Source organism: Ovis aries, chromosome 3, assembly GCF_016772045.2.
Source record: "Ovis aries strain OAR_USU_Benz2616 breed Rambouillet chromosome 3, ARS-UI_Ramb_v3.0, whole genome shotgun sequence".
Classification (NCBI taxonomy): domain Eukaryota; kingdom Metazoa; phylum Chordata; class Mammalia; order Artiodactyla; family Bovidae; genus Ovis; species Ovis aries.
The window spans coordinates 11,252,549-11,277,049 of record NC_056056.1 but is presented as its reverse complement, the minus strand read 5'-3'; the positions used below and the strand labels follow the sequence as shown (position 1 = coordinate 11,277,049).

At 39.7% G+C, this 24,501-nt stretch overlaps 1 protein-coding gene across 10 annotated transcripts in view; it reads right to left on the bottom strand.

The window, feature by feature from the left end:
• Positions 1-24,501, bottom strand: part of NR6A1 (nuclear receptor subfamily 6 group A member 1) — a 218,063-nt gene that overhangs the window by 58,371 nt on the left and 135,191 nt on the right. For 4 of the 10 annotated variants that reach the window (XM_042245713.2, XM_060413794.1, XM_060413795.1 and 1 more), the window contains exon 1: positions 7,573-7,696. The exons of the other annotated variants lie outside the window; for them this stretch is intronic. In XM_042245713.2, coding sequence (XP_042101647.1) covers positions 7,573-7,588 — 16 coding nt within the window. In that variant the 5' untranslated portion in view covers positions 7,589-7,696. Of the gene's footprint in view, positions 1-7,572; positions 7,697-24,501 lie in introns of those variants that run through there. 10 annotated transcript variants of the gene reach the window in all.

Genomic DNA, 24,501 nt, shown 5'->3' with positions numbered 1-24,501 from the left:
TGATGGTCAGTTTCTGAAAGTACCATTTAAATATGTGATATGGTTAAAACAACTGCACGGACTATACCTAAAGATGAGGAAAGAAATTAATTGTAGCACACCATCACCAAACCCTTCTCCTGCCCCGTCAATACAAGACATGAGGGTGGCAGATTTTCTTGCTGGCGGCAATCAACAACTATCTCGTGGCACACTTGAAAACCATGAGTGAATTTTCCACACATTTGTGAGTGTGTGCATGTATACATACTCTTATAATAGTTAACAATAGCCAAGACTTCATGACCAGCTACTGAGTGCCAAGACTTTCATTTACACATTTCTCATTTGCACAGACTCAAGTATATGTGTTTAGGGATTAAACAGCCACTGGGATGGTATTTCTTTCTTTCTTTTTAAAGGTCCAAAACATGCATTTGCAGTTAGTTAATAAACTTATTCTTTACCGTCTGAGCCACCAGGTCAAGAAATGTCTAACTAGTCAAAAAACTAAAGAATATAAGGCCCCAAAGTGCAAACAAAACTTACTGCCAGTTTTGAATAATGTTTCGGCAGCCAAATGTTCTTCCTCTCCCAGCAACTGCCCTCAAAACCTGTTTTTTCCCCTTAAATGTTAAATATTTTATACAAGCTTAAAGGTTGCTTTCCATTCACGTGCGTGTATGCGTGCCAACTCACTTCAGTTGTGTCAAACTCTTTGAGATCCTATGGACTATAGCCTGCAAGGCTCCTCTGTTCATGGGATTCTCCAGGCAAGAGTATTAGAGTGGGTTGCCATGCCTCCTCCAAGGGCTCTTTCCATCCCAGGGATTGAACCTGCGTCTTTTATGTCTCCTGCATTGGCAGGCAGATTCTTTACCACTAACACCCCCTGGGAAGCCCTATTACAAAATATAGGTTGTATTCCCACTGCTCTGTATTAATACATCCTGAGCCTACCTTATACCCAATAGTTTGTACCCCCACACACACTGGAGATGGGAATACCAGACCACCTGACCTGCCTCTTGAGAAACCTGTATGCAGGTCAGGAAGCAACAGTTAGAACTGGACATGGAACAACAGACTGGTTCCAAACAGGAAAAGGAGTACGTCAAGGCTGGATATTGCCACCCTGCTTACTTAACTTATATGCAGAGTACATTATCAGAAACGCTGGGCTGGAGGAAGCACAAGCTGGAATCAAGATTGTTGGCAGAAATATCAATAACCTCAGATATGCAGATGATACCACCCTTATGGCAGAAAGTGAAGAAGAACTAAAGAGCCTCTTGATGAAAGTGAAAGGAGAGAGTGAAAAAGTTGGCTTAAAGCTCAACATTCAGAAAACTAAGATCATGGCATCCAGTCCCATCACTTCATGGCGAATAGATGGGGAAACAGTGGAAATAGTGGCTGACTTTATTTTTCTGGGCTCCAGAATCACCTCAGATGGTGACTGCAGCCATTAAATTAAAAGACACTTACTCTTTGGAAGGAAAGTTATGACCAACCTAGACAGCATATTAAAAAGCAGAGACACTACTTTATCAACAAAGGTCCATCTAGTCAAGGCTATGGTTTTTCCAGTAGTCATGTACGGATGTAAGAGTTGGACTACAAAGAAAGCTGAGCACCGTAAGAATTGATGCTTTTGAACTGTGGTGTTGGAGAAGACTCTTGAGAGTCCCTGGGACTGCAAGGAGATCCAACCAATCCATCCTAAAGGAGATCAGTCCTGGGTGTTCACTGGAAGGACTGATGCTGAAGCTGAAACTCCAATACTCTGGCCACCTGATGTGAAGAACTGACTCATTTTGAAGACCCTGATGTTGGGAAAGATCAAGGGCAGGAGGAGAAGGAGACAACAGAGGATGAGATGGCTGGATGGCATCACCGACTCAATGGACATGGGTTTGAGTGGATTCCAGGAGTTGGTGATGGACAGGGAGGCCTGGCATGCTGTGGTTCAAGGGGTCACAAAGAGTTGGACACAACTGAGCAACTGAACTGAACTGAACACACTGGTAACCACTAATTTGTTATCCGTAACTGTGAGTCTGCTTCTTCTTATGCTTTTTAGATAAGTGATATCATATAGTATTTCTTTGTCTGACTTATCTCACTTAGCATAATACCCTCCAAGTCCAATCATGTTGCTGCAATTGGCAAAATTTCATTCCCTTTTATGGCTGAGTAGTATTCCACTGTGTTTATCAAAAACTCTAAGTGAGGGATTTTCCTGGTAGTCCAGTGGTTAAGAGTCCACACTTCCACTGCAGGGGGCAAGTGCTCAATTCCTGGTCAAAGAACTAAGATCCCACATGTTGTGTGGCCAAAAAATATATAAATAAATAAAAATTAAAACTCTGATAATGTTAATATCTGTTAAATAACATTAAAATTATTTCCCCCTCTTTGTAGCTGAAAAGGGGGAGCTGCAGTTCAGGTAAGGAATTATGTCTGATTCACCTGTGTTCCCAGGGCTCAATGAATCTTTGGCTACATAAATTACAATTTTAAATACAGAGATAAAAAAATGAATCACTGATATAACCTCTCAACTACAAGGCAGAGAGACTGAAGACTCCAAAGTTAAACACGGCAATGGTAAGCATGTTAATACTATTCCCAACTGTATTACCTCACCAAGTATGGCCATGGCAATCATCTTGGCAACTATTAACTTACATGATTATCCTTCCTTTCTTAATAATGACTTAATCTGTTTGCTCACTCAGAAGCCATCCCTTCTTTCCAACAAAACAATTGTTTAAAAAAAAAAAAAAAAACCACCTCTCTTAGGGGAAAAAGCTCCAAATTCTGCAGGGGGCCCTTACCAATCATTTTTATTGCTCAGTAATTGGATATGAGCACAGCAGCTGGATGTAGGAGAAAACTCAGTAGCTTGTCTCACTGGTTGTACAGAATTTTCCAATTTCTAAAGGTTCCTCCCCTGATTGCTCCCTACTGAATGGAGGCACTCCCTGAGGACTTTTCTGATGAATATAAACAGCACCAGCCACAGCCTCACCCAAGAATCCTCTCCTTCCTAATCTCCCTAAATTCGCTACTATTTAAAATTCATTTCAATGTCAAGGCATGTTAAGCATGTGCTGGGCACTGTGACAGCGGTTCTCTTATTCAATTCCTATAACAACCCTGTGGAGATTGGTATTACCATCCACTGTTGTACATATGAGGAAATTGAGGCTCACAGAGGTCAACTGACTTGGGCAAGTGACAGAGCAGGCTGCTGAGGTTCTTAACCCAACACTGGCAAGTCTGTAGCAAACCAATGGACGCAGTCAAGTTTTTATGAGCCATCTGGGCAGCACAGGACAAGCCCTTACCATTCAGGCCAAGGGATCTGCTCAGAGGCCATGGAAGCAACAGCAGGTTTTTTGTTCTTTCGTTTTTTGTTTTTGTTTTGGTTTGGTTTCAACGGCTAAAAATGCTATACAAATTCTGATTGGCCCCAACGACAATTCACCAAGGCCCACCAGTCAGTTGACTCCTGACCTTCCATGCTTCTCATCCTAATTAATGCAAGGTCCTTGGATCACAGTGTGAGCATTAAGACCCTGTTAGAGTTAGCAATGACCTTTACATCTATCAGGCTTTTCAAAATATGTAAAACAGCTGTGCATTGAGAACGCCCCCCCAAACTCTCAACCTTGAAATATGAGTAGATGCATTTTTCCTAACTATGGTGTTTTTAACCAAGTCTTTGAGACATGACTTTTAACGTAACTAAAAAATATCTGAGAAACAGCTTGTTTTTCAAATGCCTAAGCAAACCACTGAGGCATGCAAAAAGAAGATTCTTATAAATGGACTAATTTTCTTGGCTTAGAAAGAGACTCAGTAGCAGAGGACACAAAAAGAGTGATCTGAAAAAATCTAGGGGGAAGGGAGAATGTTTGGCTTTCATACTTGTGCCTCTGATATCCTTTTGTTCTCCCACCTCATTGTATTAAGGATGCTAAATCAAACATGATTGCAGTGATGTTTGTGTGTGAAAATGACAAAAGCGATGGCCTAAAATCCCAACCTCATCTTGAACCCTGAAGACTTTTATGGCTTTTCCTTCACTAGGCCCTCCCCCTAAAGCACATTAAAGACCACATTGTTCAAAGGGTCATGGTAGGTTTCATACCCTATTTTAATACAATGTAAATGTAACTGAACTTCCAGATTTTGTTAGTAATATTTGTATCTCTCTGGAAAATACCCATTAAAAGAATTGATCCCTTCTGCAATTCAGAATTACAATGCATCAGAAAGGCAAAAACAATGTTATCAAGATTTGTGATGGTTAAATTTTCTTTCAGATATCATTTCCCCCAGAAAAGGTGTACAGGTTAGAGATGTGTTAAAAACACCCGAATGATCTTTTGAAGTATTGATATATTCTCTCAAGCTTCAAAACTGTCCAGGAGAATTTGTCAGGTCTCAATTAAAGAAGCATAAAATAAACTTGGGGCTCTTTTCAAATACAGGTCTTCCCCCTCCCCTTACTGCATTTGTATATTTGCAAGTCACATTATGGACCCCCAGTTAGCTTATGTATTTATTCCTGGGAGATTTTTAACTGGAAGAAGGACATTAGAAGTTCTTTATGATTCCATTTTCCACAGTTGTTACCATCAGTTGTCAACAATAATTTGGGAGTTTAGCAGAAGAGAAGCAGCAAGGACTCCATTACTCTTTCCAACTGCCATAAAGAATTTGCATCATAAAAATACCTACTGAATTACTGTCTTGGTCCTCTGAAAAAGGATACAGTAAAACAGGAATGTTACAGTTGGGCCTGAAAAATGGGAATTCGAAAAATGAAAATGTGGGCTGAAGTAAAAGAACAAACTTGGTAGTGCTTTTAAAATCATAACTTCATTGGCAGAATTTGCTCACTTTCCCAAGTATTTCGGGTATTTCTGTTTAACATCCATATAATGTGCATTAGGATGTAGCATATCACAACTTCAGTGTATTTTAAAATAAGACCTGTGATTTTAGTAGATTTCGTGGCTACAAATCTGGTTTAAATGATCTCAAAGTAACACTTAAGAGCATCTGTTTAGCTCAGTTGAAGTTTCAAGAGCCAATACCAGCTGTTGGGGAGGGGGGCAGGATTCCACACATGTGTTACTCAAATCCTAGCTGAATTTTTTTAAATTCTTTCAATGATGTCTCCAATATAGAGAAGGTAAAACAAACGTTAGGAAAAAAAAGAAAAAAAAAATAAGGGGGGAAAAAAAAGACTACTTACTCAAAGCTTTGACGCACGTGACTAAGACCAAAATGATCACCCTCTCCAATTCAATACAGTATTAGCATACGGACAAAAGGCATTTAAAAATCAATTTGGAGTTATTTCTAGTGGGGGTTGCCTGATCCCAGCAAGTAGAGGAATGAGAATATTCCCAACATTAAAAGGGCACTCAAGGACTTTTCCTCTTTTAAACAGCAATCTTATTTTCACAAGGAATTCATTCAGTGGCATTGTTTTGGTTTTAGGTGTCTGTCTTGCCAGGCAGGGGCCGTGCAAAAGGGCTACATCTATCTTGAAGTGTGCACAATGGCCTCTCTGCGGCTTGCTCTCTGTTATTGATCCTTACAGATGCTCCAAGGCCCTTCCCCCACCCACCTTTCTCCAAATCCCAACCCCCCATTCTGAAAGATAGTTTAAGAAATAAGACTTCCTGCCTAGCGACTGGCAGGGCTGAAAGACCAGATTGTATGACTCCACAGATCAGGCCTGCCACAGTGAAAGCTTGAATAGAGTTAACCCTCTGTGAACTAAAACAAAACATTTGTATGCCCAGCTGTGACAAAGGTTAATTTAAATGGACAAGGGCCCAATATCTAAAACCAGGCAATTCTTTTTTTACAGTAGCATTTTCACTGATTTCTTTTTGCTTTTTAAGCTTTCAAAGACCTCCTTCAATAGGGTTAATTCATTATGCTTTATTAGAATTTCGTATGAGTGATTCAGGTGACATTTTAAAAATTCACTTGTTTTATAAAAGTTCTTGTTTTAGTACCATAGTTATTTTCTGCCAATGAACAGCTAAGAAAAATTGAAGTTTCAATATTTAATTAAGAACTGAGGGAGAACTTTATGTTCAAACATTTTTTTCTCTTTCAGAATGGGTGGACTACATACCAATAACATATTCAAACTGGTAGAAAAATATCCAAATCCTCCAGACCTATTCTCTCCAAACTCATATAACTATTGCTCTGGTATCTCTGCTTAAACCTAAGCTACTTGAAGGATTGAAAGCAAACCTTACTTCGTAAACTACTCCTTTCTGGAAAAGCTAGTATATCCAGATTAGTTTAACAAAGAATTTCTGTGCCTACTGGGGGAAAGAGGAAGTTGTTCAAGATAAAAAATATCAGATCGCGCATGTAATTGATAATTTCTGTAAACTTTATTGTTTCCGCCAACGTATAATAAAAACCAGTGAAGCAATCCTGGTAAAGTGTTGGGGGAGAACTTATAAGGGAGCATTACAATAAAGTATTACTATAAATAAGAATTTTACTGTGAGTTAAGTTCCCATTTCTCCAGCGTATGCATCCTCAGAGTAAGAATTAAACTGCAAAGCTGCCTATGGCAGAGGTTAGGCATGCTGCAAGGGGGTGGGAAGCTTTGCTAAGAAAGCATTTCATAGATGAATGTCATTCCTAGAAATATACCAAGTGCCTCAAAGAATCTGAAACTCTTTTGGCTATAACTCAGTAATTCGTATGAGAAACCAAACTTTTAGTAAAGTCTTAGGCTCTGTATAAACACAGTGAACAAATACAGCAAATCTTTAATACTAAGATTCATTTTCTAGCTGTTTCTTTAGCTGCCTATGTCTCTTCTGGCCCAAATAATAAAGTTGTGGCACAATGGGGTTTCTCACACAACAGCCTATTCCAAACATACAAATTCAACACTACTTACTATTAATGAGAGACAGCCAGAGGGATTGAGAGAGAGAGAGAGAAAATATATCCATTTTAAAATCAGTCCACTTAAAAAGAAATTAGCAATGACTTAGTCTTACACCGTAAAGTATCTAAGTTCCCCTAAAGGAAATGAGGTTGCCTTATCAAGGCCTCAAGACCCCAATACTATCTATAATTAACAGTACTAAATAAGGCTTTGGCAGATGGTGAACTGGATTAGGGAATTTAAAATATAAACAAAGTCTGTCAAGAAGTAAACAGAACAATTTTTTTAAATGTAAACTTTACCTAAGAACTGTGATGTAAAATGAAGTTTAAGATTTTTTTCAAGTCACTACAAAATTTCAATCCATTTTTTCTTTCCTTTCTTCTGCTCATTAAAAAAAAACAACCATCAATCACAATAACCAATTTACTACAGTTCTCTCTTGCTTTTCTCTTATTTAAAAACATTTACAGTCAGTTGCTATTTACATAAAAACTTGTTGGCTGAATTCTGCCAAGACACACACAAAAAAGAACTGGACTGCCTCTCTCTTCTTTCAAGGCTACTATCTGCTCTAAACCTTTAAAGAAAATTTCTAAACCTTAGATTTGAGCTCAGACCAAAACAGTCCGCTCCCTTACCTTCCCATGTCTCCATTTCATGCTTCTCGGAGTCTGTTAGGAAGTTCTATTGCAGCCATGAAGAAAAGGAGATTACAAGACAAGTCCAGCCTGATGACCACTCTTCCGACACTTGGCCAATTTCTCTCTCTTAGCCCGAACTACAACAGTCATCCTCACAGGTCAGTTTACAAGCCAGTCATGTGATTAGAAAGTTCAGGCGCTAAGGTCACAACGTGTACAGAGTTCGTTTATTACCAAAGGTTATCTAAGTGGAACTGATAGACTTATTTTCTTTAGTTAACAATACTGCCTACCATGTCTCTGAAAACTATTATGGAAACATTTAGTAGGAAATACTCCTCCAGTCTTTTTTAAAGCTGAGATTCTTAACTTAAAAGGCAGTATTCTAGAAGGACTTTATTTTCATTTAAAAGAGTTCCAGTATGTAGGGGTTTTTCTCTCCTTTCTTTCAAGAGCTATATTATATTCTTTTGTAATTTGAATTTAAAGTTTAGAGTTAGAACCTTTGGGAGAAGAAAAAGAAAAACAAAGACTCCGTGTTACGCACGTGTTGGGAGGGGTAGGAGTGGCAGTCCCTGCTTTTTGTCATTATAATAAACAATGACAAGGCAAATTCTTCTGAGAAAATTAAAATGTGAAGCTCTGAGTTATTTGCAGGGTTCACTTTAACTCTGGCCCCTTCATGCTGTGGCTATACACACTAGTTTGAAATAATGTGGAGAGAGGGAACTAGGTCTGCAAAATCCTTTTGGAAAGTAAAGGTTAGAAATTTCATCCCCTATTTCTAGTCAAGAGTGTAAATCTTTAAAGTAAGCTTCTTGCTTCATTCCTGTAAAACTCCTAAGACATTAAGCAATCATTATGCTATGCCTCCTTGATTTGTGAATCATACCAGTAACACATGGCAGAGCGCATCATACCAGGTGTGTGGATACTTGCTCAAACACTGCCACAGATCTGCAGAGGCTGGCAAATCAGAGCCATATGCTAATGACACATGATGTCAAACATTCAGCTATCCATTCAGATATCAGAACACAACATCAGGGCAAGTTCCACTGAGAAGGTGGGATGATCAAAGAGAGACCAGTTGCCAGGGATAAATGCTTTTTAACTTCGCAGTGTTTCATCCTATAATCTTCCTCAATGTCTAGGCTAGCCTTGGAAATAACTTAAAGGCTAGGCACAGTTTACAGCAGTATTCCATAAAAAAGGAGACTTTTTTGAGGGTGGGAGTGGAATATGTCACTGGCAGCCATATAATTGAATGGCAAATATTGCTACCACTATCACTAGAGGGATTTCCCAACCAAGAGAGAGAACACTAAGTCACCTTACAATGTAGGGCCTAAAGGGAAAGTAACCAATGATTTAGAGGAGAAAACGTTATAATTTGCCTGCCTAATAATAAATTTTCTGCCACTGCCATCACGCACCTCACTCCAACAGAAACACATCAACCAGCTTTCCCATTCCTATTCTCAATCAGACAAGAGATTAATAAAGTGTAGTAAACCTCTGCTTTACTGCAACAACCTTTGGAGGAAAATATAAAATGGAGAGCTACTGGTTAATCTACTAATATCAGGACTGAGCAGCATTCTTGATTTTAAAGGGTGTGAAAGTTAGTCACTCAGTCGTGTCTGACTCTTAGCCACCCCATGGATTGTAGCCCACCAGGTTCCTCTGTCCATGAAATGCTCCAGGCAAGAATATTGGAATGGGTTGCCATTTCCTTCCTCAGGGGATCTTCCTGACCCAGGGACTGAACGCGGTAGTGGGTCTCACTAATAATCCTTGACGTACCCAAAAGCCTGAGAACAAATCTTTAACATCGTTTAAGGCAGGTAAGTTTTATCTTTAGATAGAGTCGTATTTCTTCAATATCTTCAGTCCCACAAGTTTTTCGAGAGCCCTTTTTAAGTTCTACTGGGAGGAAAAGGCAGAGAACATGAACATGCACCTTAGTCACCATGCGAATGCAAAAGACAAACCTTAAATCTAAACTCAAGCTCCCAAGATTGTTAAAACAACTACAGTCAAGAAAAATCATTTAAATAGATTAAAAGGATTCATGGAATTTATCAGTGGGAAGGAGAGGAAAGAGTAAGAAATCAGCAACATTTTCTACTTGCTAATACTAGCTCTGTAATGTAGAAAAAAATTTTACATCCAACCAACACCTGCAATATTTGCATACTGCATATCTAACAGAATTCAAAAGCTGAGTTCAAATTATGAACAGCAGAACCTCGGTTAACCTTGCAAGAAACTGGTTCACTTTCATTTTAAAGATGGGGAAACTGAGGCCCAAGAAAAGGAAAAAAGCAAGTCATCAGACCACTTGAGAAGAAATCCAAATATTCTAGGTCCCTCATTTCCTCCATAATGCCACATATCTTGGAAAGAAAACAACAAAACCTCTTTTTAGATGCCACTATTCAACATTATTTTCATGTTTGTTTATTCAAATGGAAACTTTCAAAGAAGACGGCAGATTTCTAAGCTGAAGGGGTAATCAAGATGTATTATGTTCAGTCCTTCAAAGTAAAACAAAAGATAGCAATTCCAGTGGCTACACAATCACTGGAATCATCTGAGCCTTATTTGCCTTCAAGAAGTTTCAATGATAGTCTGATGCAAAGTGAAAGCCATGTGACTACTGATAGAGAGGGACTAGTTAGAATATTTCTATCCATTTCAGAAAAACAGAATTATGCAGAAAACATATTAAATTTCTTTTTAAACTTGAAAAACCACAAAAAAAACAAAAGCCCAAGGTCTCCAGTTTTCATCTGTCAGATGCTTGATTGCAGACATTTCTTATGACAAGGACAGGAGTTTAACTCAACTAAACATGAATAATGAAACACAGCCAAATGAAGACCATACTAACTGAGACTAATAAGCAAAGCTCTCAAGTTCAGGAAAACAACAGGAGCAACCAAGAATACACTTAAATATGATTTCTACTTTTGCCATCTATTCCTGGAGTTGGAAAGAGGAGTCCATAGTTCAGGGGAAAAAAAAAACAAAAACAAAAAATAATCCAGAGCCACAAACTAAAAATATTTTAGAAACTAAGGACTAAGGGTTTTCATCCAATCCTACAAACATTCACTGAGTGTCTCCTATGAACTAGGCACTATGCTGACTGAACTGACAGAAATGAACATTATGATATTCTTACCTTAGATCTACGTGTCAGGGAAATGGATGAAAGAAAATTGATTAGATTGGAGTGGCATGCCACACAGAGGAGTGGCATGCCACACAGAGGGAGCTGAACCTTGGTGTTCAACATGTAGACAGGCAGGAAAGGCATTTCAGGACTTGAAGGAAAAAGAATCACAAAAGACTTTTAATGCTTATGATACAAAATCAGGAACTAAACCTATATGAAGAAGAGTAACATGACTGGCTAGAAAAAAGACTGCAGGGTGTAAGAATAATCTTGGACTTCCCAGGTGGTCCAGTGGTTAATAATCTGCCTGTCAATGCAGAGGACATGGGTTTGATCCCTGGTCCAGAAAGATTCCACATGCCTTGGGACAACTAAACTCATGTGGCCACAACTACTGAGCCTGAGTGCCTGGAGCCTGTGCTCCACAAGAGAAGCCACCACAATGAGAAGCCTGCATACTGCACCTAGAGAAGAGCCCTCCCTCGCTGCCACTAGAAAAAGTCTACGAGAAGCAAAGAAGCCCTGGTAATATTTTTTAAAAAATCAAGGGCAATTTTGAAAAGAGAACAGCCTTATAAGTATAAGCAAATGCAATGTATGTACCTTGTATGTACTTTGACTGTGATTTGAACAAATCGATTGTAAAAAGACATTTCTGAAACAATCAAGTAAATTTAAATATGAGTCGAGTTTTTAATTAGATCAGTTTTCCACCCACAAATTGAAGACCGGGAAAGAAGAGTGAGCCCTCCTTTTAAAAATCTCCATAATTCTCCAGTCAGGATATTGTACATAAATTTTTAAAGTATCACAGATTATAGTATGAATAAATCAGTCCCTTTGAAAAAAAAAGAAAAGAAACAGATATACAACATATAAACATAAACACAGCCAACTATTCTGTCTCTTGAGAAGTCTAAACTAGTTGCGACTTATTCAACCCATATGGAACCTCTGCCTACCATTTTCACAATTAAGCCCAGAGTTTAATGCAAACAAAATACTGCAGCTCTGAATATAGCAACAACTCAAACTGCTGTTAAGCAACATATATAAATGAAGTAAAAAAGATCACAGCGGTAAAAAGCAAGACTTGGGGGCTGGGCAAATGGCCAGACAGCCTTTCTTCTTTGATACCCCTAAAAAGGAAGACCACTTGAAACCCAGTAGTTTCTGCATAGACTCTGGCCTAGGCCCTGACTTCTCATTGTTGTTTCATTTGTCTATCCATGTATTTGCCTGACTGTATGAAAAAAAAATGGTCAGATGACACAGGAAGAGTTTTCTGCCTACGAGTAACTCACTTCTGTGTAAGTGAGGACTGTGAACAAAGGTATGCAAGATAAAAACTGTAGCATGAGCTGTACTAGTCAACAGCTCCCAGGCTCCCTGTAACATAAAAATCCACAATCCCAATGCCCTTTACAATCTAGCCCCTGCTGATCTCTCCAGCTTCATTTACCACTACTCCCTACAAATAACCATCACTCCTGCCATACTAACCCACTTGTAGTGCAAATATGCTAAGCTATAACATTTGCCTGGAATAACTCCCCTTGCTACTTTCTTATAGCTTCCACTAGCAACTACTCATCTTTCTGGACTCAATTTAAGTATCAGCTCCACTGTGAGATATTCTAACACTCCATCCTCCCAGCCCTCAAATCAGACCAAGTCAAACCACACTCTGTTGCCATGCTGCCTGGATCCCTGGGGCTTCCCTGGTGGCTCAGAGGATAAAGCATTTCTGCCTGCAATGCCAGAGACCTGGGTTCGATCCCCGGGTAGGGAAGATCCCCTGGAGAAGGAAATGGCAACCCACTCCAGTACTCTTGCCTGGAAAATTTCATGGATGGAGGAGTCTGGTAGGAGTCCATGGGACTGCAAAGAGTCGCACATGACTGGATCCCTAAGTATATCATGATAATACAAACTACCTACTGTTTTTACTTCACAGTTCTATGGGGTTGGCCAAGAAGTTTGTTCAGGTTTTTCTGTAAGGTATTTCAGAAAAACACGAACTTCTTGGCCAACTCAATATCTTCATTATAGTCTGAATATTACCCCAAAGAGTAAAGCTTTGGTAATTTCAGAGCACAGTCTTGTGTTTAGCATGCGTCATGTAGCAGGCAATTAGAAGGCTTTTGGTATGTATGTTGTGTAGGTGAGCAGGTGGTGTGCAGCTTTTTTTTTAAATTAAACTTAAGAGTGCATTCACTGTCTACTTTCATTTTCATGTTTTCTACCTCTTCCATCTTTCTTCAGAGGAGATTTTTTTCCCCCTAAACAAGCTCCATTTCAAAGGCCTTTTGTTTTAAATATGTTTTCTCATTTGTAAACTTGACACCTTATCTTCCAATAAAGAAGATCCAGCACTGGTAAGAAAAGATTTCTGGCCAGTATGTCCTATTTACTGAGTTCCTGTATTAGTACGGAAGGATACGTTGCTAATGATCTTCTGATTAACATACATAATATATACACGTATCTCCTAGATTCCAAGCTATATAAAGGCAAGGACTGTGCCCCTTATTCTTGTTCACCATCGTATGCCCAGTGCCTGACACAAGCAGGCGCTCAGTGAGTATTTTGTTGATTACAGGAAGGAAGGAAAGGAGTTGCTTCAGAAAGCAGGAACACGGGAGAGGGAAATAAAATCCTCAGGAATACAAATTTCACAAAAAGATTGCCCTAGGCTATTCCTGCAAAGCCAAAACCAGTTCACCCAGCCTCAATTCCAACTCCAGTAAATCCTACCCATACACAGAGCTCTCCTCTAATTGAGGGACTGGTTGTAATAAATCTGAAAACCAAAAGGACCGGTTGTAAACCGGACAAGCGGCAATCCTACCTACAACCAGTTCTGTCCTTTCTGCTCTACTAGAGATTGAACCTGACTCTCTAAAGATAAGCACACAGAAAAGAGAAGGCAACAGGGCTTAATAATCTTACTTTGGCGTACAGTGTAGTTTCAGCTGGCAGAGGGACTAATTTCTATCAAATAAGATATAACACACATAATCAAATGAGTCAATTTCACATAGCAATTGAGCTCTATCCTGGGTCCAGGACTCATGGATTGCTCTCCTGAGCCTCACATCTTATTATCCAACTGCCTTCTGGGCATCTCCAAGATGCATCGATCATATGCACCTCAGACATGTCCAAATATGTATGCCCTTTGAAACTTGCTCCTCTTTCTCAGTTGTTTCAGTGTGAACAGCCTCAACAACCCAAGCCAAAACCTGGAACTCTGACTCCTTTCTCCTTTTTACCCCACTTACATTCAAAACCTATCATTCCTGTCTTTCCTGTCTCCTCAAAAGCTACTAAATCAGCCACTCTAACCAAACATGAAACAATCTGAATATCCTTTAAAAAGAATAACTGCAATTAACTGAACAATGTCACCACTGAAGGATGCCAGGGAATTAACACAACCTTTTGAAAATTATTAAATATTAAAAAGGGAAAGAATCAAGTATTTACCTTGCTTTTCCTAAATGAAATACAGCATAGGGTAATCAACAGCAATGGAAAAATTTCTCTTTGTAGAAACGTGAACAAGAAATACTGGAATTAGAATGCTACTATGAAATAATGGGTCCTAGATAATGATCATCAACAGCTACTAACATAACAGAGAGAGAGAACAAGAGGTATGTATCTTCTGATTGAAGAACTCAGTATCTTGCCAGAAAAGTAGAATCTGAAGATGATCAAGCCTCTATATCCAACTACTAAAATAAAAGTACTATAGGCTTCAGAGAAACACACTCATCTACATCAGAAGGATGCCAGTCAGCAAAATCTGGGTTGTGGTAAATTCAACAAGACAAATCACCCAACCTTGTAAACTTTAGAGAGGGGAAAAAGAGATTGAGGAGAAATCTATAGATTAAAAAAAAAAAAATCTTCTAGAGATACATACTGCAATGCTTATGGATGAGATGATACTTTGGAATGCTTCAAAGTAACATGGGGAGGTGAGGGAGGTAAAGACATGGATGGGATAAGATTAGTCACTGGATGATGATTATTGTTGAGGCTGGGTACACGGGTACATCAAACTACTTTATGTATTTTCTGTGTATGCGCAGCAATATAAAGTTGCTGTTGTTCAGTCACTAAGTCATGTCCGACTCAGTGATCCTATGAACGGCAGCACGCCAGGCTTCCCTGTCCTTCACCCTCTCCAGGAGTTTGCTCAGACTCACGTCCATTGAGTTGGTGATGCCGTCAACCATCTTATCCTCCACTGTCTCCCCCTCCCCAACTCATACATTTATTTTCATCTCTACCATCCTATTCTTGGCCACCACTATTTCTCATCTGGCTTATTTTGAGAGCCTCCTTATAGGTCTGGCTTGTTAGCTATCTTTTTCCTACCTTTCCACTTTGTGTGCATGTGGGCGAAGTTGCTTCATTCGTGTCTGACTCTTTGCGACCCTATGGACTGTAGCCTGCCAGACTCCTTTATCCAAGGGATTCTCCAGGCAAAAATACTGGAGTGGGTTGCCATGCCCTCCTCTAGTGGATCTTCCCAACCCAGGGCTTGAACCCACATCTGTCTCCTGCATTGGTAGGTGGTTTCTTTTACCACCAGTGCCACCTGGGAAACCCTCCTTCCACCGGGCATGTGTGTGTTGTCACTTCAGTCATGTCCAACTCTTCGCAACCGTGTGGACTGTAGCCTACCAGGCTCCTCTGTCCAAGGGGATTCCCAGGGGATTCTACTGCTCTCCTGCGCGCTCTCCTCCAGGGGATCTCCCAGGCCTAGGGATTGAATCCACATCTCTGATGTCTCCTGAACAGGCAGGCAGGTTCTTTACCACTAGCGCCATCTCAGAAGGTCCTTTCCACCTCTCCCCTCCCAAATTCATTCTCCACTCTGGCTGCTTTCTAAAATTCAAATCAAACCATATACTCCCATTTAAAATCTGTAAATCTGTAATTTCTTTCAGAATAAATCACCTTCCCAAAGTTAAGAGAGGCTTCCTGATCAAACCTCTTGTCAACCTCTCCATTTTCCCTGTTCATGTTCCCAATGCTCTCAACGAACAGTGCTATTTGCAATTTCCCAAATGTGCCTTTGCATGTACTGTTTTCCTTCTGCCTGGCTAGTTTCCATGAACTATTTAAGTCTCAGCTAATTCATATATATCTTCCAAGAAATCTCCAATTCTTACCTGCCCTAAAGGTTCTAATCCTATGAATTTCTGTAGTTTCATCATGTTGGATGCCTGCCTGCCCATGGATCTGTAATCATCCCAAGAACAGAGACATAATTTGATTCATCTCTACATTCCTGGTACCTACTACAGAATCTAGCACAAAATGAGTACAGTCATCCATCCCTAAGCATCCACAGGGGATTGGTTCTATAACCTTCACGGACACCGGAATCCAAAGATGCTCAAGGCCCTCATATAAAATGGCATAGTGTTTACACATAACCTATGTAAATCCTTAACACTTGAAATCATCTCTAGGTTACTTCAGTTCAGTTGCTCAGTCATATCCGACTATTTGCGACCCCATGAATTGCAGCATGCCAGGCCTGTCTATCACCAACCCCCAGAGCCCACCCAAACTCATGTCCATCGAGTCAGTGATGCCATCCAGCCATCTCATACTCTGTTGTCCCCTTCTCCTCCTGCCCCCAATCCCTCCCAGCATCAGTCTTTTCCAATGAGTCAACTCTTCGCACGAGGTAGCCAAAGTATTGGAGTTTCAGCTTTAGCATCGGTCCTTCCAATGAACACCCAGGACTGATCTCCTTTAGAATGGGTGAATCTCCTTGCAGTCCAAGGGACTCTCAAGCGTCTTCTCCAACACCACAGTTCAGAAGCATCAATTCTTCAGAGCTCAGCTTTCTTCACAGTCCAACTCTCACATCCATACGTGACCACTGGAAAAACCATAGCCTTGACTAGATGGACCTTTGTTGGCAAAGTAATGTCTCTGCTTTTTAATATGCTATCTGATGCTGCTGCTACTAAGTTGCTTCAGTCGTGTCCGGTTCTGTGCGACCCCATAGACGGCAGCCCACCAGGCTCCCCCATCCCTGGGATTCTCCAGGCAAGAATACTGGAGTGGGTTGCCATTTCCTTCTCCAAAGCAGGAAAGTGAAAAGTGAAAGTGAAGTCGCTCAGTCGTGTCCAATTCTTAGTGACCTCATGGACTGCAGCCTACCAGGCTCCTCTGTCCATGGGATTTTCCAGGCAAGAGTACTGGAGTGGGGTGCCATTGCCTTCTCCGAATATGCTATCTAGGTTGGTCATAACTTTTCTTCCAAGAAGTTAGCGTCTTTTCATTTCATGGCTGCAATCACCATCTGCAGTGATTTTGCAGCCCCCCAAAATAAAGTCTAACACTGTTTCCCCATCTATTTCCCATGAAGTGATAGGACCAGATGCCATGATCTTAGTTTTCTAAATGTTGAGCTTTAAGCCAACTTTTGCACTCTCATCACTTTCATCAAGAGGCTTTTTAGTTCCTCTTCAGTTTCTGCCATAAGGGTGGTGTCATCTGCATATCTGAGGTGATTGATATTTCTCCTGGCAGTCTTGATTCCAGCTTGTGTTTCTTCCAGTCCAGCGTTTCTCATGATGTACTCTGCATATAAGTTAAATAAGCAGGGTGACAATATACAGCCTTGACATACTCCTTTTCCTATCTGGAACCAGTCTGTTGTTCCATGTCCAGTTCTAACTGTTGCTTCCTGACCTGCAAACAGGTTTCTCAAGAGGCAGGTCAGGTGGTCTGGTATTCCCATCTCTTTCAGAATTTTCCACAGTTTCTTGTGATCCACACAGTCAAAGGCTTTGGCATAGTCAATAAAGCAGAAATAGATGTTTTTCTGGAACTCTCTTGCTTTTTCGATGATCCAGCGGATGTTGGGAATTTGATCTCTGGTTCCTCTGCCTTTTCTAAAACCATCTTGAGCATGTGGAAGTTCACGGTTCACGTATTGCTGAAGCCTGGCTTGGAGAATTTTGAGTATTACTTAACTAGCGTGTGAGACTTACAATACCAAATACGGACATGATGCAAATGCTATGTAAATAGATGCTGGTATGCAGCAAATTCAAGTTTTGCTTTTTGGAACTTTCTGAAATTTAAAAAAATTTTTAATATTTTTAATCCTTGATTGGGCCAAACCATGGATGTGGAATCTGCAGGGCCAACTGTACTTGATTTGTATTTGATGAATCAAAAATAAAGTTAAAAGGCCTAGACTTCCAAGGAATCCATAACTCTACAGAAACAGATAATTACAATAAAAGGCAGCCTGAAATTGGATTGTTTTACAGGTACATGTGTGCGAAAGTCTTGGTTGTTCAGTTGTGTCCATTTCTTTGCAACCCCATAGACTGTAGCCTTCCAGGCTCCTCTGTCTATGAGATTCTCCAGGCAAGAATACTAGAGTGGGTTGCCATGTGCTTCTCCAGATCTTCCCAATCCAAGAATCAAACTCACATCTCTTTTGTCTCCTGCACTGGCAGGTAAGCTCTTTTCCACTGGGGCACCTGGGAAGCCCTTATAAGTATATATTTGTCTCTAAACTCATCAAGTTATACACATTTTTTCATACATCAATCATACCTCAATAAAGTAATTTTTAAAAAAGATCATTCTCCCTTTTGTCCAGAAGTAGAGACAAAGAATTAAGCATTCTGAGCAGGTCAACAATGAGCAATTCCTGTTCCTGCCAAGCTAGATGTGAGTGAGTCAAAACAAATGAGTCAAAGTTCTGTCCTTGAGAAGCTCAAGCCAGTGGAAGAGGAAGATATATATATCTTAAAAGAGGGGCAAAATATAAGGTATGCTCAGAAGAGATGCACTTGTTTGTAGCTGGGGTGGGAGCGGCTTATCACTGTGTTCTTAGTGCCCAGTAAATATCTGATTATTTGATGAGCTGAACAGAAGATTTGGAAGGGCTTCCTGAAGAGAGTAATAACTGAGTTGTGTAGCTGTATTGTTCAGGTAATAGTATCACGGAGACTTTTGCTTTTTCATAGATTTTCAAATAAATCTAAACAAGGGATTAAAACCAGATGTCAGGTAAAGAGAAAGAACTTCCATTTGGTGAACTGGATCACTTCTCTCTTCTGTCCCCAACTCTCAAGAGTCCATCCTGATTCCAGGGAGTGGACCTTAATTTGGAGCAAAAGTAGTGAATTATGCAGAGCCTTCATTGACTTCAACACAGAAGCAGCTGTAAGAGGACAAACCAGTATAGAAAGCTGAGAAAGGATCACCCCCCAGGCCCACAGAGAGACCAAAGACTTCAGGAAATGCTTTCCTGGGATCCGCCAAGCATCTTCTCTTGGTGCTTGGACCAAACACTAGCATCTTTGCAGGACTCAAGTGGCACTCTAGCCAAAAAGAACAGTATCAGGGCTATGGATAGTGGGTGTCATATCTGAACACTTGCATTAGTGAACTCTTCTGAGTTATTTAACTGGGTTAGCAGACAGATCTGTTTCAAATCACATCAATTTAAGAATTTGCCTGCCAAGAAATATCCTTAGAAATTACCCAATTCCATTTCTTTACCCTATAAAAAAAAGCAAGTTTCTCCATGTATCCCATCAGTGTTAATGCAAAGTAGTTTAGGTGATTTTTTTCACATCTTCCATCACACACTCATATAAATTTGTACATTTTGCCAAATTACTTTTGGCATTATTTATCAAAACTAAATCTATTCTTTAAAAGGCACGTATCATTTTTTAAACTCTTTGTGACCCCACGGACTTGCTGCCCACCAAGCTCCTCTGACCATGGAATTTTCCAGGTAAGAACACTGGAGTGGGTATCCTGCTGACTCAGGGATCGAATCTGCATCTCTTGTGTCTCCTGCACTGGCAGGCAGACTCTATCGCTGTGCCACCTGGGAAGCCCTATTTCTTTTTTTTATAGCAATTTCAATTCTAGAAAAGTATCCTACACATATACTTGTTCAGGGATGAGAAAACATTCACTGTAGTACTGTACATAATAAATAAATAAGAAAAGAAATTTTATAATCTAATAAAGCCACTAGATATATGTAGCTATTACCAAAAATGAGGTAAGTCTTCATAGTATTGACATGTAAAAAAGTTTGCAACTTACTGTTAATGAAAAGAGATCAGTTTGATCTTTTATGAAAACTTAAATATATTTAAAAATACATAAAAGTTACAAATGGACTTCTGCCTCTGGCCAAGATGGAATGATGGGAACTAGTTTGGCCTCCTGACTAGACAAGACGGAACTGGACAAAGTATATAAAATAATGGTTTTCCTCTATTGATCTGAGATAACAAAGAACAGTGATTCCTAAGGGGAAACAAGGAAACTCCTGTGAACATCCCACATAACTGCCTGACGGGTTTCAAGAGTGAGCATCGTGAGAGCTCACACTGAGTCCAGCAATCTGTGGCTGGGAGTCCAGGAGGCGAGGTGGCTGGAATTACCAGGGCAGAGGGCTGGAAGAGAGAGCACTACATGGAGAGAGCATGACTGAGATCTGCAGAGAGTTCTCCCGAGTCTTCAGCTGAAGACAGATGATCACACGTGTGAACAAACTACCCAAAGCTAGGGAAAGAACCACCCAAAAGGCATAGGGGAAATTATTTTCAGGGCTCACAAAAGCCAGGAATAGTTATTGTTTTCACCAGCCAGAGTAGAAAATGCTTAAAATTACTGAATTTATTTCCTGAAGATCCTGATTAGTATTTATATATCATCGACAACTGGCCTTCAAGTATCCCCCTAAAAGCACTGATTGTCTTCTCAGGTTAGCTGCTGCTATATTCAATTCATACAGGATAGAATCTAAGAGAGGTTGTGACCATTGCTTTGGTTAATGAGATATCAATTATAAAGTTAAGAGGAGCCAAAGAGGTAGGTCCAATAACTGGAGAGAGCAGATCCTAAAAAAAAACTTTGCCTCAAAACCCTGACTTTGACAAAATTCACGAACAGAAACAGAAGTCCCCTCTGTAAATTTGGTTTAGTACAAAAATGACCATAAAGGTAACAATATCATAACCCCTCTTAAATGAACTTAAATTTCATACTGAAATTCTCCCTTTTTTCTTGGATGTTTTTTAAGCCTCTACAACTCTGCCCAAAGCTGGCCTGCCTATTCACCATGTCTTCTTTGCAAGAGACACCCAAATGCATTAACACAATCCTTCTGAGCATATTCCTGGAAAACAACTCTGTACAATAATACTTGTCCTTTTGGTATTACTGAAACAATTATGAATTTGAAATGTAGATTGCCCTTTTAATGGTGTTTTCTCAGTTCTGGTGAAGTTTATTTTGCATGGAAATAATATACTTGAATTCCACTGAACATCTCTCTTGGGTCAAGTTATCTCAAAATTGGGAAACTTAGATGCTTTATCATGTAACACTGAAAACTCTCAAGATAAATGCAGCATAAAAAGAATCTTCTGAACTTCTAGGCTAAGACACTGCAATGCCGTTATTTTAATGGCTAAAAAGAGAAGTTAAAAAGAAAATGGGTAGGGTACTTTTTACAGTAAAGGATTCATTATAAGAGTCCCAGTAATCTAAAAGTCAACACCCAGCAGGATAGGCCCCACAGAAGCTGCTGGTGGCAGGCATGTAGCTGGGGTTCTGGAATGAGAGCCACGGACAGAATCAGAGATGAAAGCCTGGTCTATGAAAGGCTCACTCAGCTCCTTTAAAACTCTGAATGTGTATCTGGAGAAGTCTACAAAGGCAAGGCACTGGAAACTATGAAAGGCTATCAGGCTAGCAGCAACAGAGCGTTTATTCCAGCTTCAGGAGAGCTCTATTTCATTAAATTCTAGTTATCCCAACCATCTGCCAACCCTCTCTGTCCTCTCAGAAAACACCTAAGAAACATTTGTGAGGCATATTGAGTTTCTTCTCTTTTTGTTTATTTCAGGAGGATGTAAACATTTCCACGCAGATACTGAACCATAAATCTTTTTTAAGGAGATAAACAACAGACGAACGATACAGGTTAAGAGTCAGATGTTCTTAGAACTTGGGTAACTAAAAAGAACCGTAGCTAGAATAACTGGAGCCAGAAAATTCTCTGCAACTTGTTGCTTATATAATCTGTTTCTTCACCCATAAAATGGGGATAATTATATCTACTGTTCTAACTCACAAGTGCTCTGAGGAACCAACCAGAATGTGTGTGGAAACATTTTATAAACAGGAGTGTCAAACAGTTATTATTTTTAGTAAAAATAACATGTACTTTAAAAAAAGATAGTTAAGAAAGGACAAACACAACTGGAGCAGAGCACCACTCCAGTACTCTTGCCTGGAGAATTCCATGGATGGAGGAGCCTGGTAGGCTGCAGTCCATGGGGTCGCGAAGTCGGACACGACTGAGTGACTTCACTTTCACTTTTCACTTTCATGCATTGGAGAAGGAAATGGCAACCCACTCCAGTGTTCTTGCCTGGAGAATCCCAGGGACGGGGGAGCCTGGTGGGCTGCTGTCTATGTGGTCGCATAGAGTTGGACACGACTGAAGTGACTTAGCAGCAGCAGCAGCAGAGAGGAGAAGGAAGGGCAGCCTGGTCCCAAGTCTATAATCCCAAAGTAATCATTACCAAAAGGGCATACATAGTGATTTTGTTTTTATGATCTTTCTGAATTAAAACTTCACTGTTTTTCCTTTGGCAGTAAAATGGGTTGACAGCTCATGAAACAAGAATTTCATGAGATACGTAAGAACTAATCATATATATAAAGTAAACTAGAATATTATTAAAATAAAAAGTGAGAATATTTTTTTACTGTTGAGGGAAGGGAAAGTCTAAGCATAACATGAAACCCAGACATCATTAAGAAAAAGATGATTGTATTTACATTTATATAAATGTCTAACTTCTGGAAGGCAAAGCCACCCAAACACGCACACATACATACACATTTATAAATATGAAGAAATCCTACAAATAAGGATTAAGAAAAAGGTAAGCAAACCTTCCAATGGGAAACTAATATGATGAAACAAAGATGTCCTAAAATGACTACAGTGTCAATAAATACTGAAAAGGTCACTAACAATAACTCAAGTTAAAACAACTATTATATACTACTTCTTATCCATCAAATTGGCAAAAAAATTTTAAATGCTGAGAATATTTCACTGGAAAAGGCTTGAGAAAATGAGTATGCTTATACATGTTGATAGTTGATACACAGCTTGAATATAGCTTACAGTATCTATTAATACTTAAACTTTGCACACTCTTTGATTCAAAGACCCTTCCTACTCTATCTTACACAAATACTTATGTTCACAAAGATGTATGTATATGGATGATCAATGGAAAGTTACAATTTTTAAAAGCTGGAAGAAACTCAAATATTTTTCAATATAAAAAAAGCCAAGAAACAGGGAAGTAATTAAGGAGATAAGAAACCTGGCTATTTTGGCCTTACTTGGTCATTTTGCAAGATTCATTCTGGATTTTAGACAGGCTGTCATTAGTGGGCTACCCCTCCCGGGCTAAACCAACAGCTAAAAGTCAAGTGGTTGATCAAAATCTGCTCAACCAGACAGCTGCTTCCAGAGCGCAGGGGCCCTAGGCTCTAGGTCAAGGCTCAGACTAAGAAAGGATAATAAACAATCCATCACATCACATCAGGAATGATGTCTTCCCAAGAGCTCAGCAGGGTCTGACAGTGATTATTTGAGAAATAGGGCTGATCCTGAACTTGCATGACCCTGAGAGTGACTGCTGTCTTAAATTTTGTATTATAGGTATCTCATTTGCTTCAGTCTAGTCCTGCTGTTGAAAATAACAATTCACTTGTTAAGTGACAAGGATCAAGATATATGAGCCAATACTTTTTATTCTCATCCAAATGTTGTGAAATGAGGTGCTTAGTTTTAAAAAACGTAAGTGGGTTTCTCAGAAGGCTCCCTTCCCTCCTTACAGTTCTTTAAAAAGAAAATTCTCAGAAATATCATAACCTGTAGTTGTCACCATCCTATTGGGGGGGCATCATTTGAGGTAGAGACCTATTCCAAGGAGGGAAGTCAGTCTCTCATTAAATCATACAAAGCAATATCTATACTCTATCTGATCTCCTCTATTATAAAGACACCACAGGTGAAAAGGCTGCCTAGGAACTTCCCGTCACAGCTGGGGTGCCTATTTTAGACAGTTGCTACATACAGCACCACCCTTATTGTCCTAGGAAATCAGGTCTGCAGGAGGACCACACATCACAGAAATGTTTTTCAGCAGGCTACTCAAATGTCAAATATTTGTTTCAGGAGAAAATACAGATATACAACAATAGTAAAGAAATATTAGGCACACTGTTTTACTAACTGTATTAATAAACTATCAAGAGAAATTATCCTAGCTTTGACAACTAGTCTTGAGGATTTCAGATTAGCCATTATATTACTTAAGAGAGATGTACCATGGCTGCAACTGGTACATTCTGCTTTGTGTTTGTGATAAATATTTTTATTCTTTTATGTTGTCTTTTACACAGCCAATTTTAGCAGCTATAATTACAATCCCAAGTGTTGGACATCTAGGTTTTATTCTTTTGCTACTACAGATGTTTGGGCTTCCCTGCATTATAATGCAGGAGACCTGGGTTTGATCCCTGGATGGGGAAGATCCCCTGGAGAAGGGTATGGCAACCCACTCCGGTATTCTTGCCTGGAGAATTCCAGGGACAGAGGAACTTGGCAGACTATATAGTAC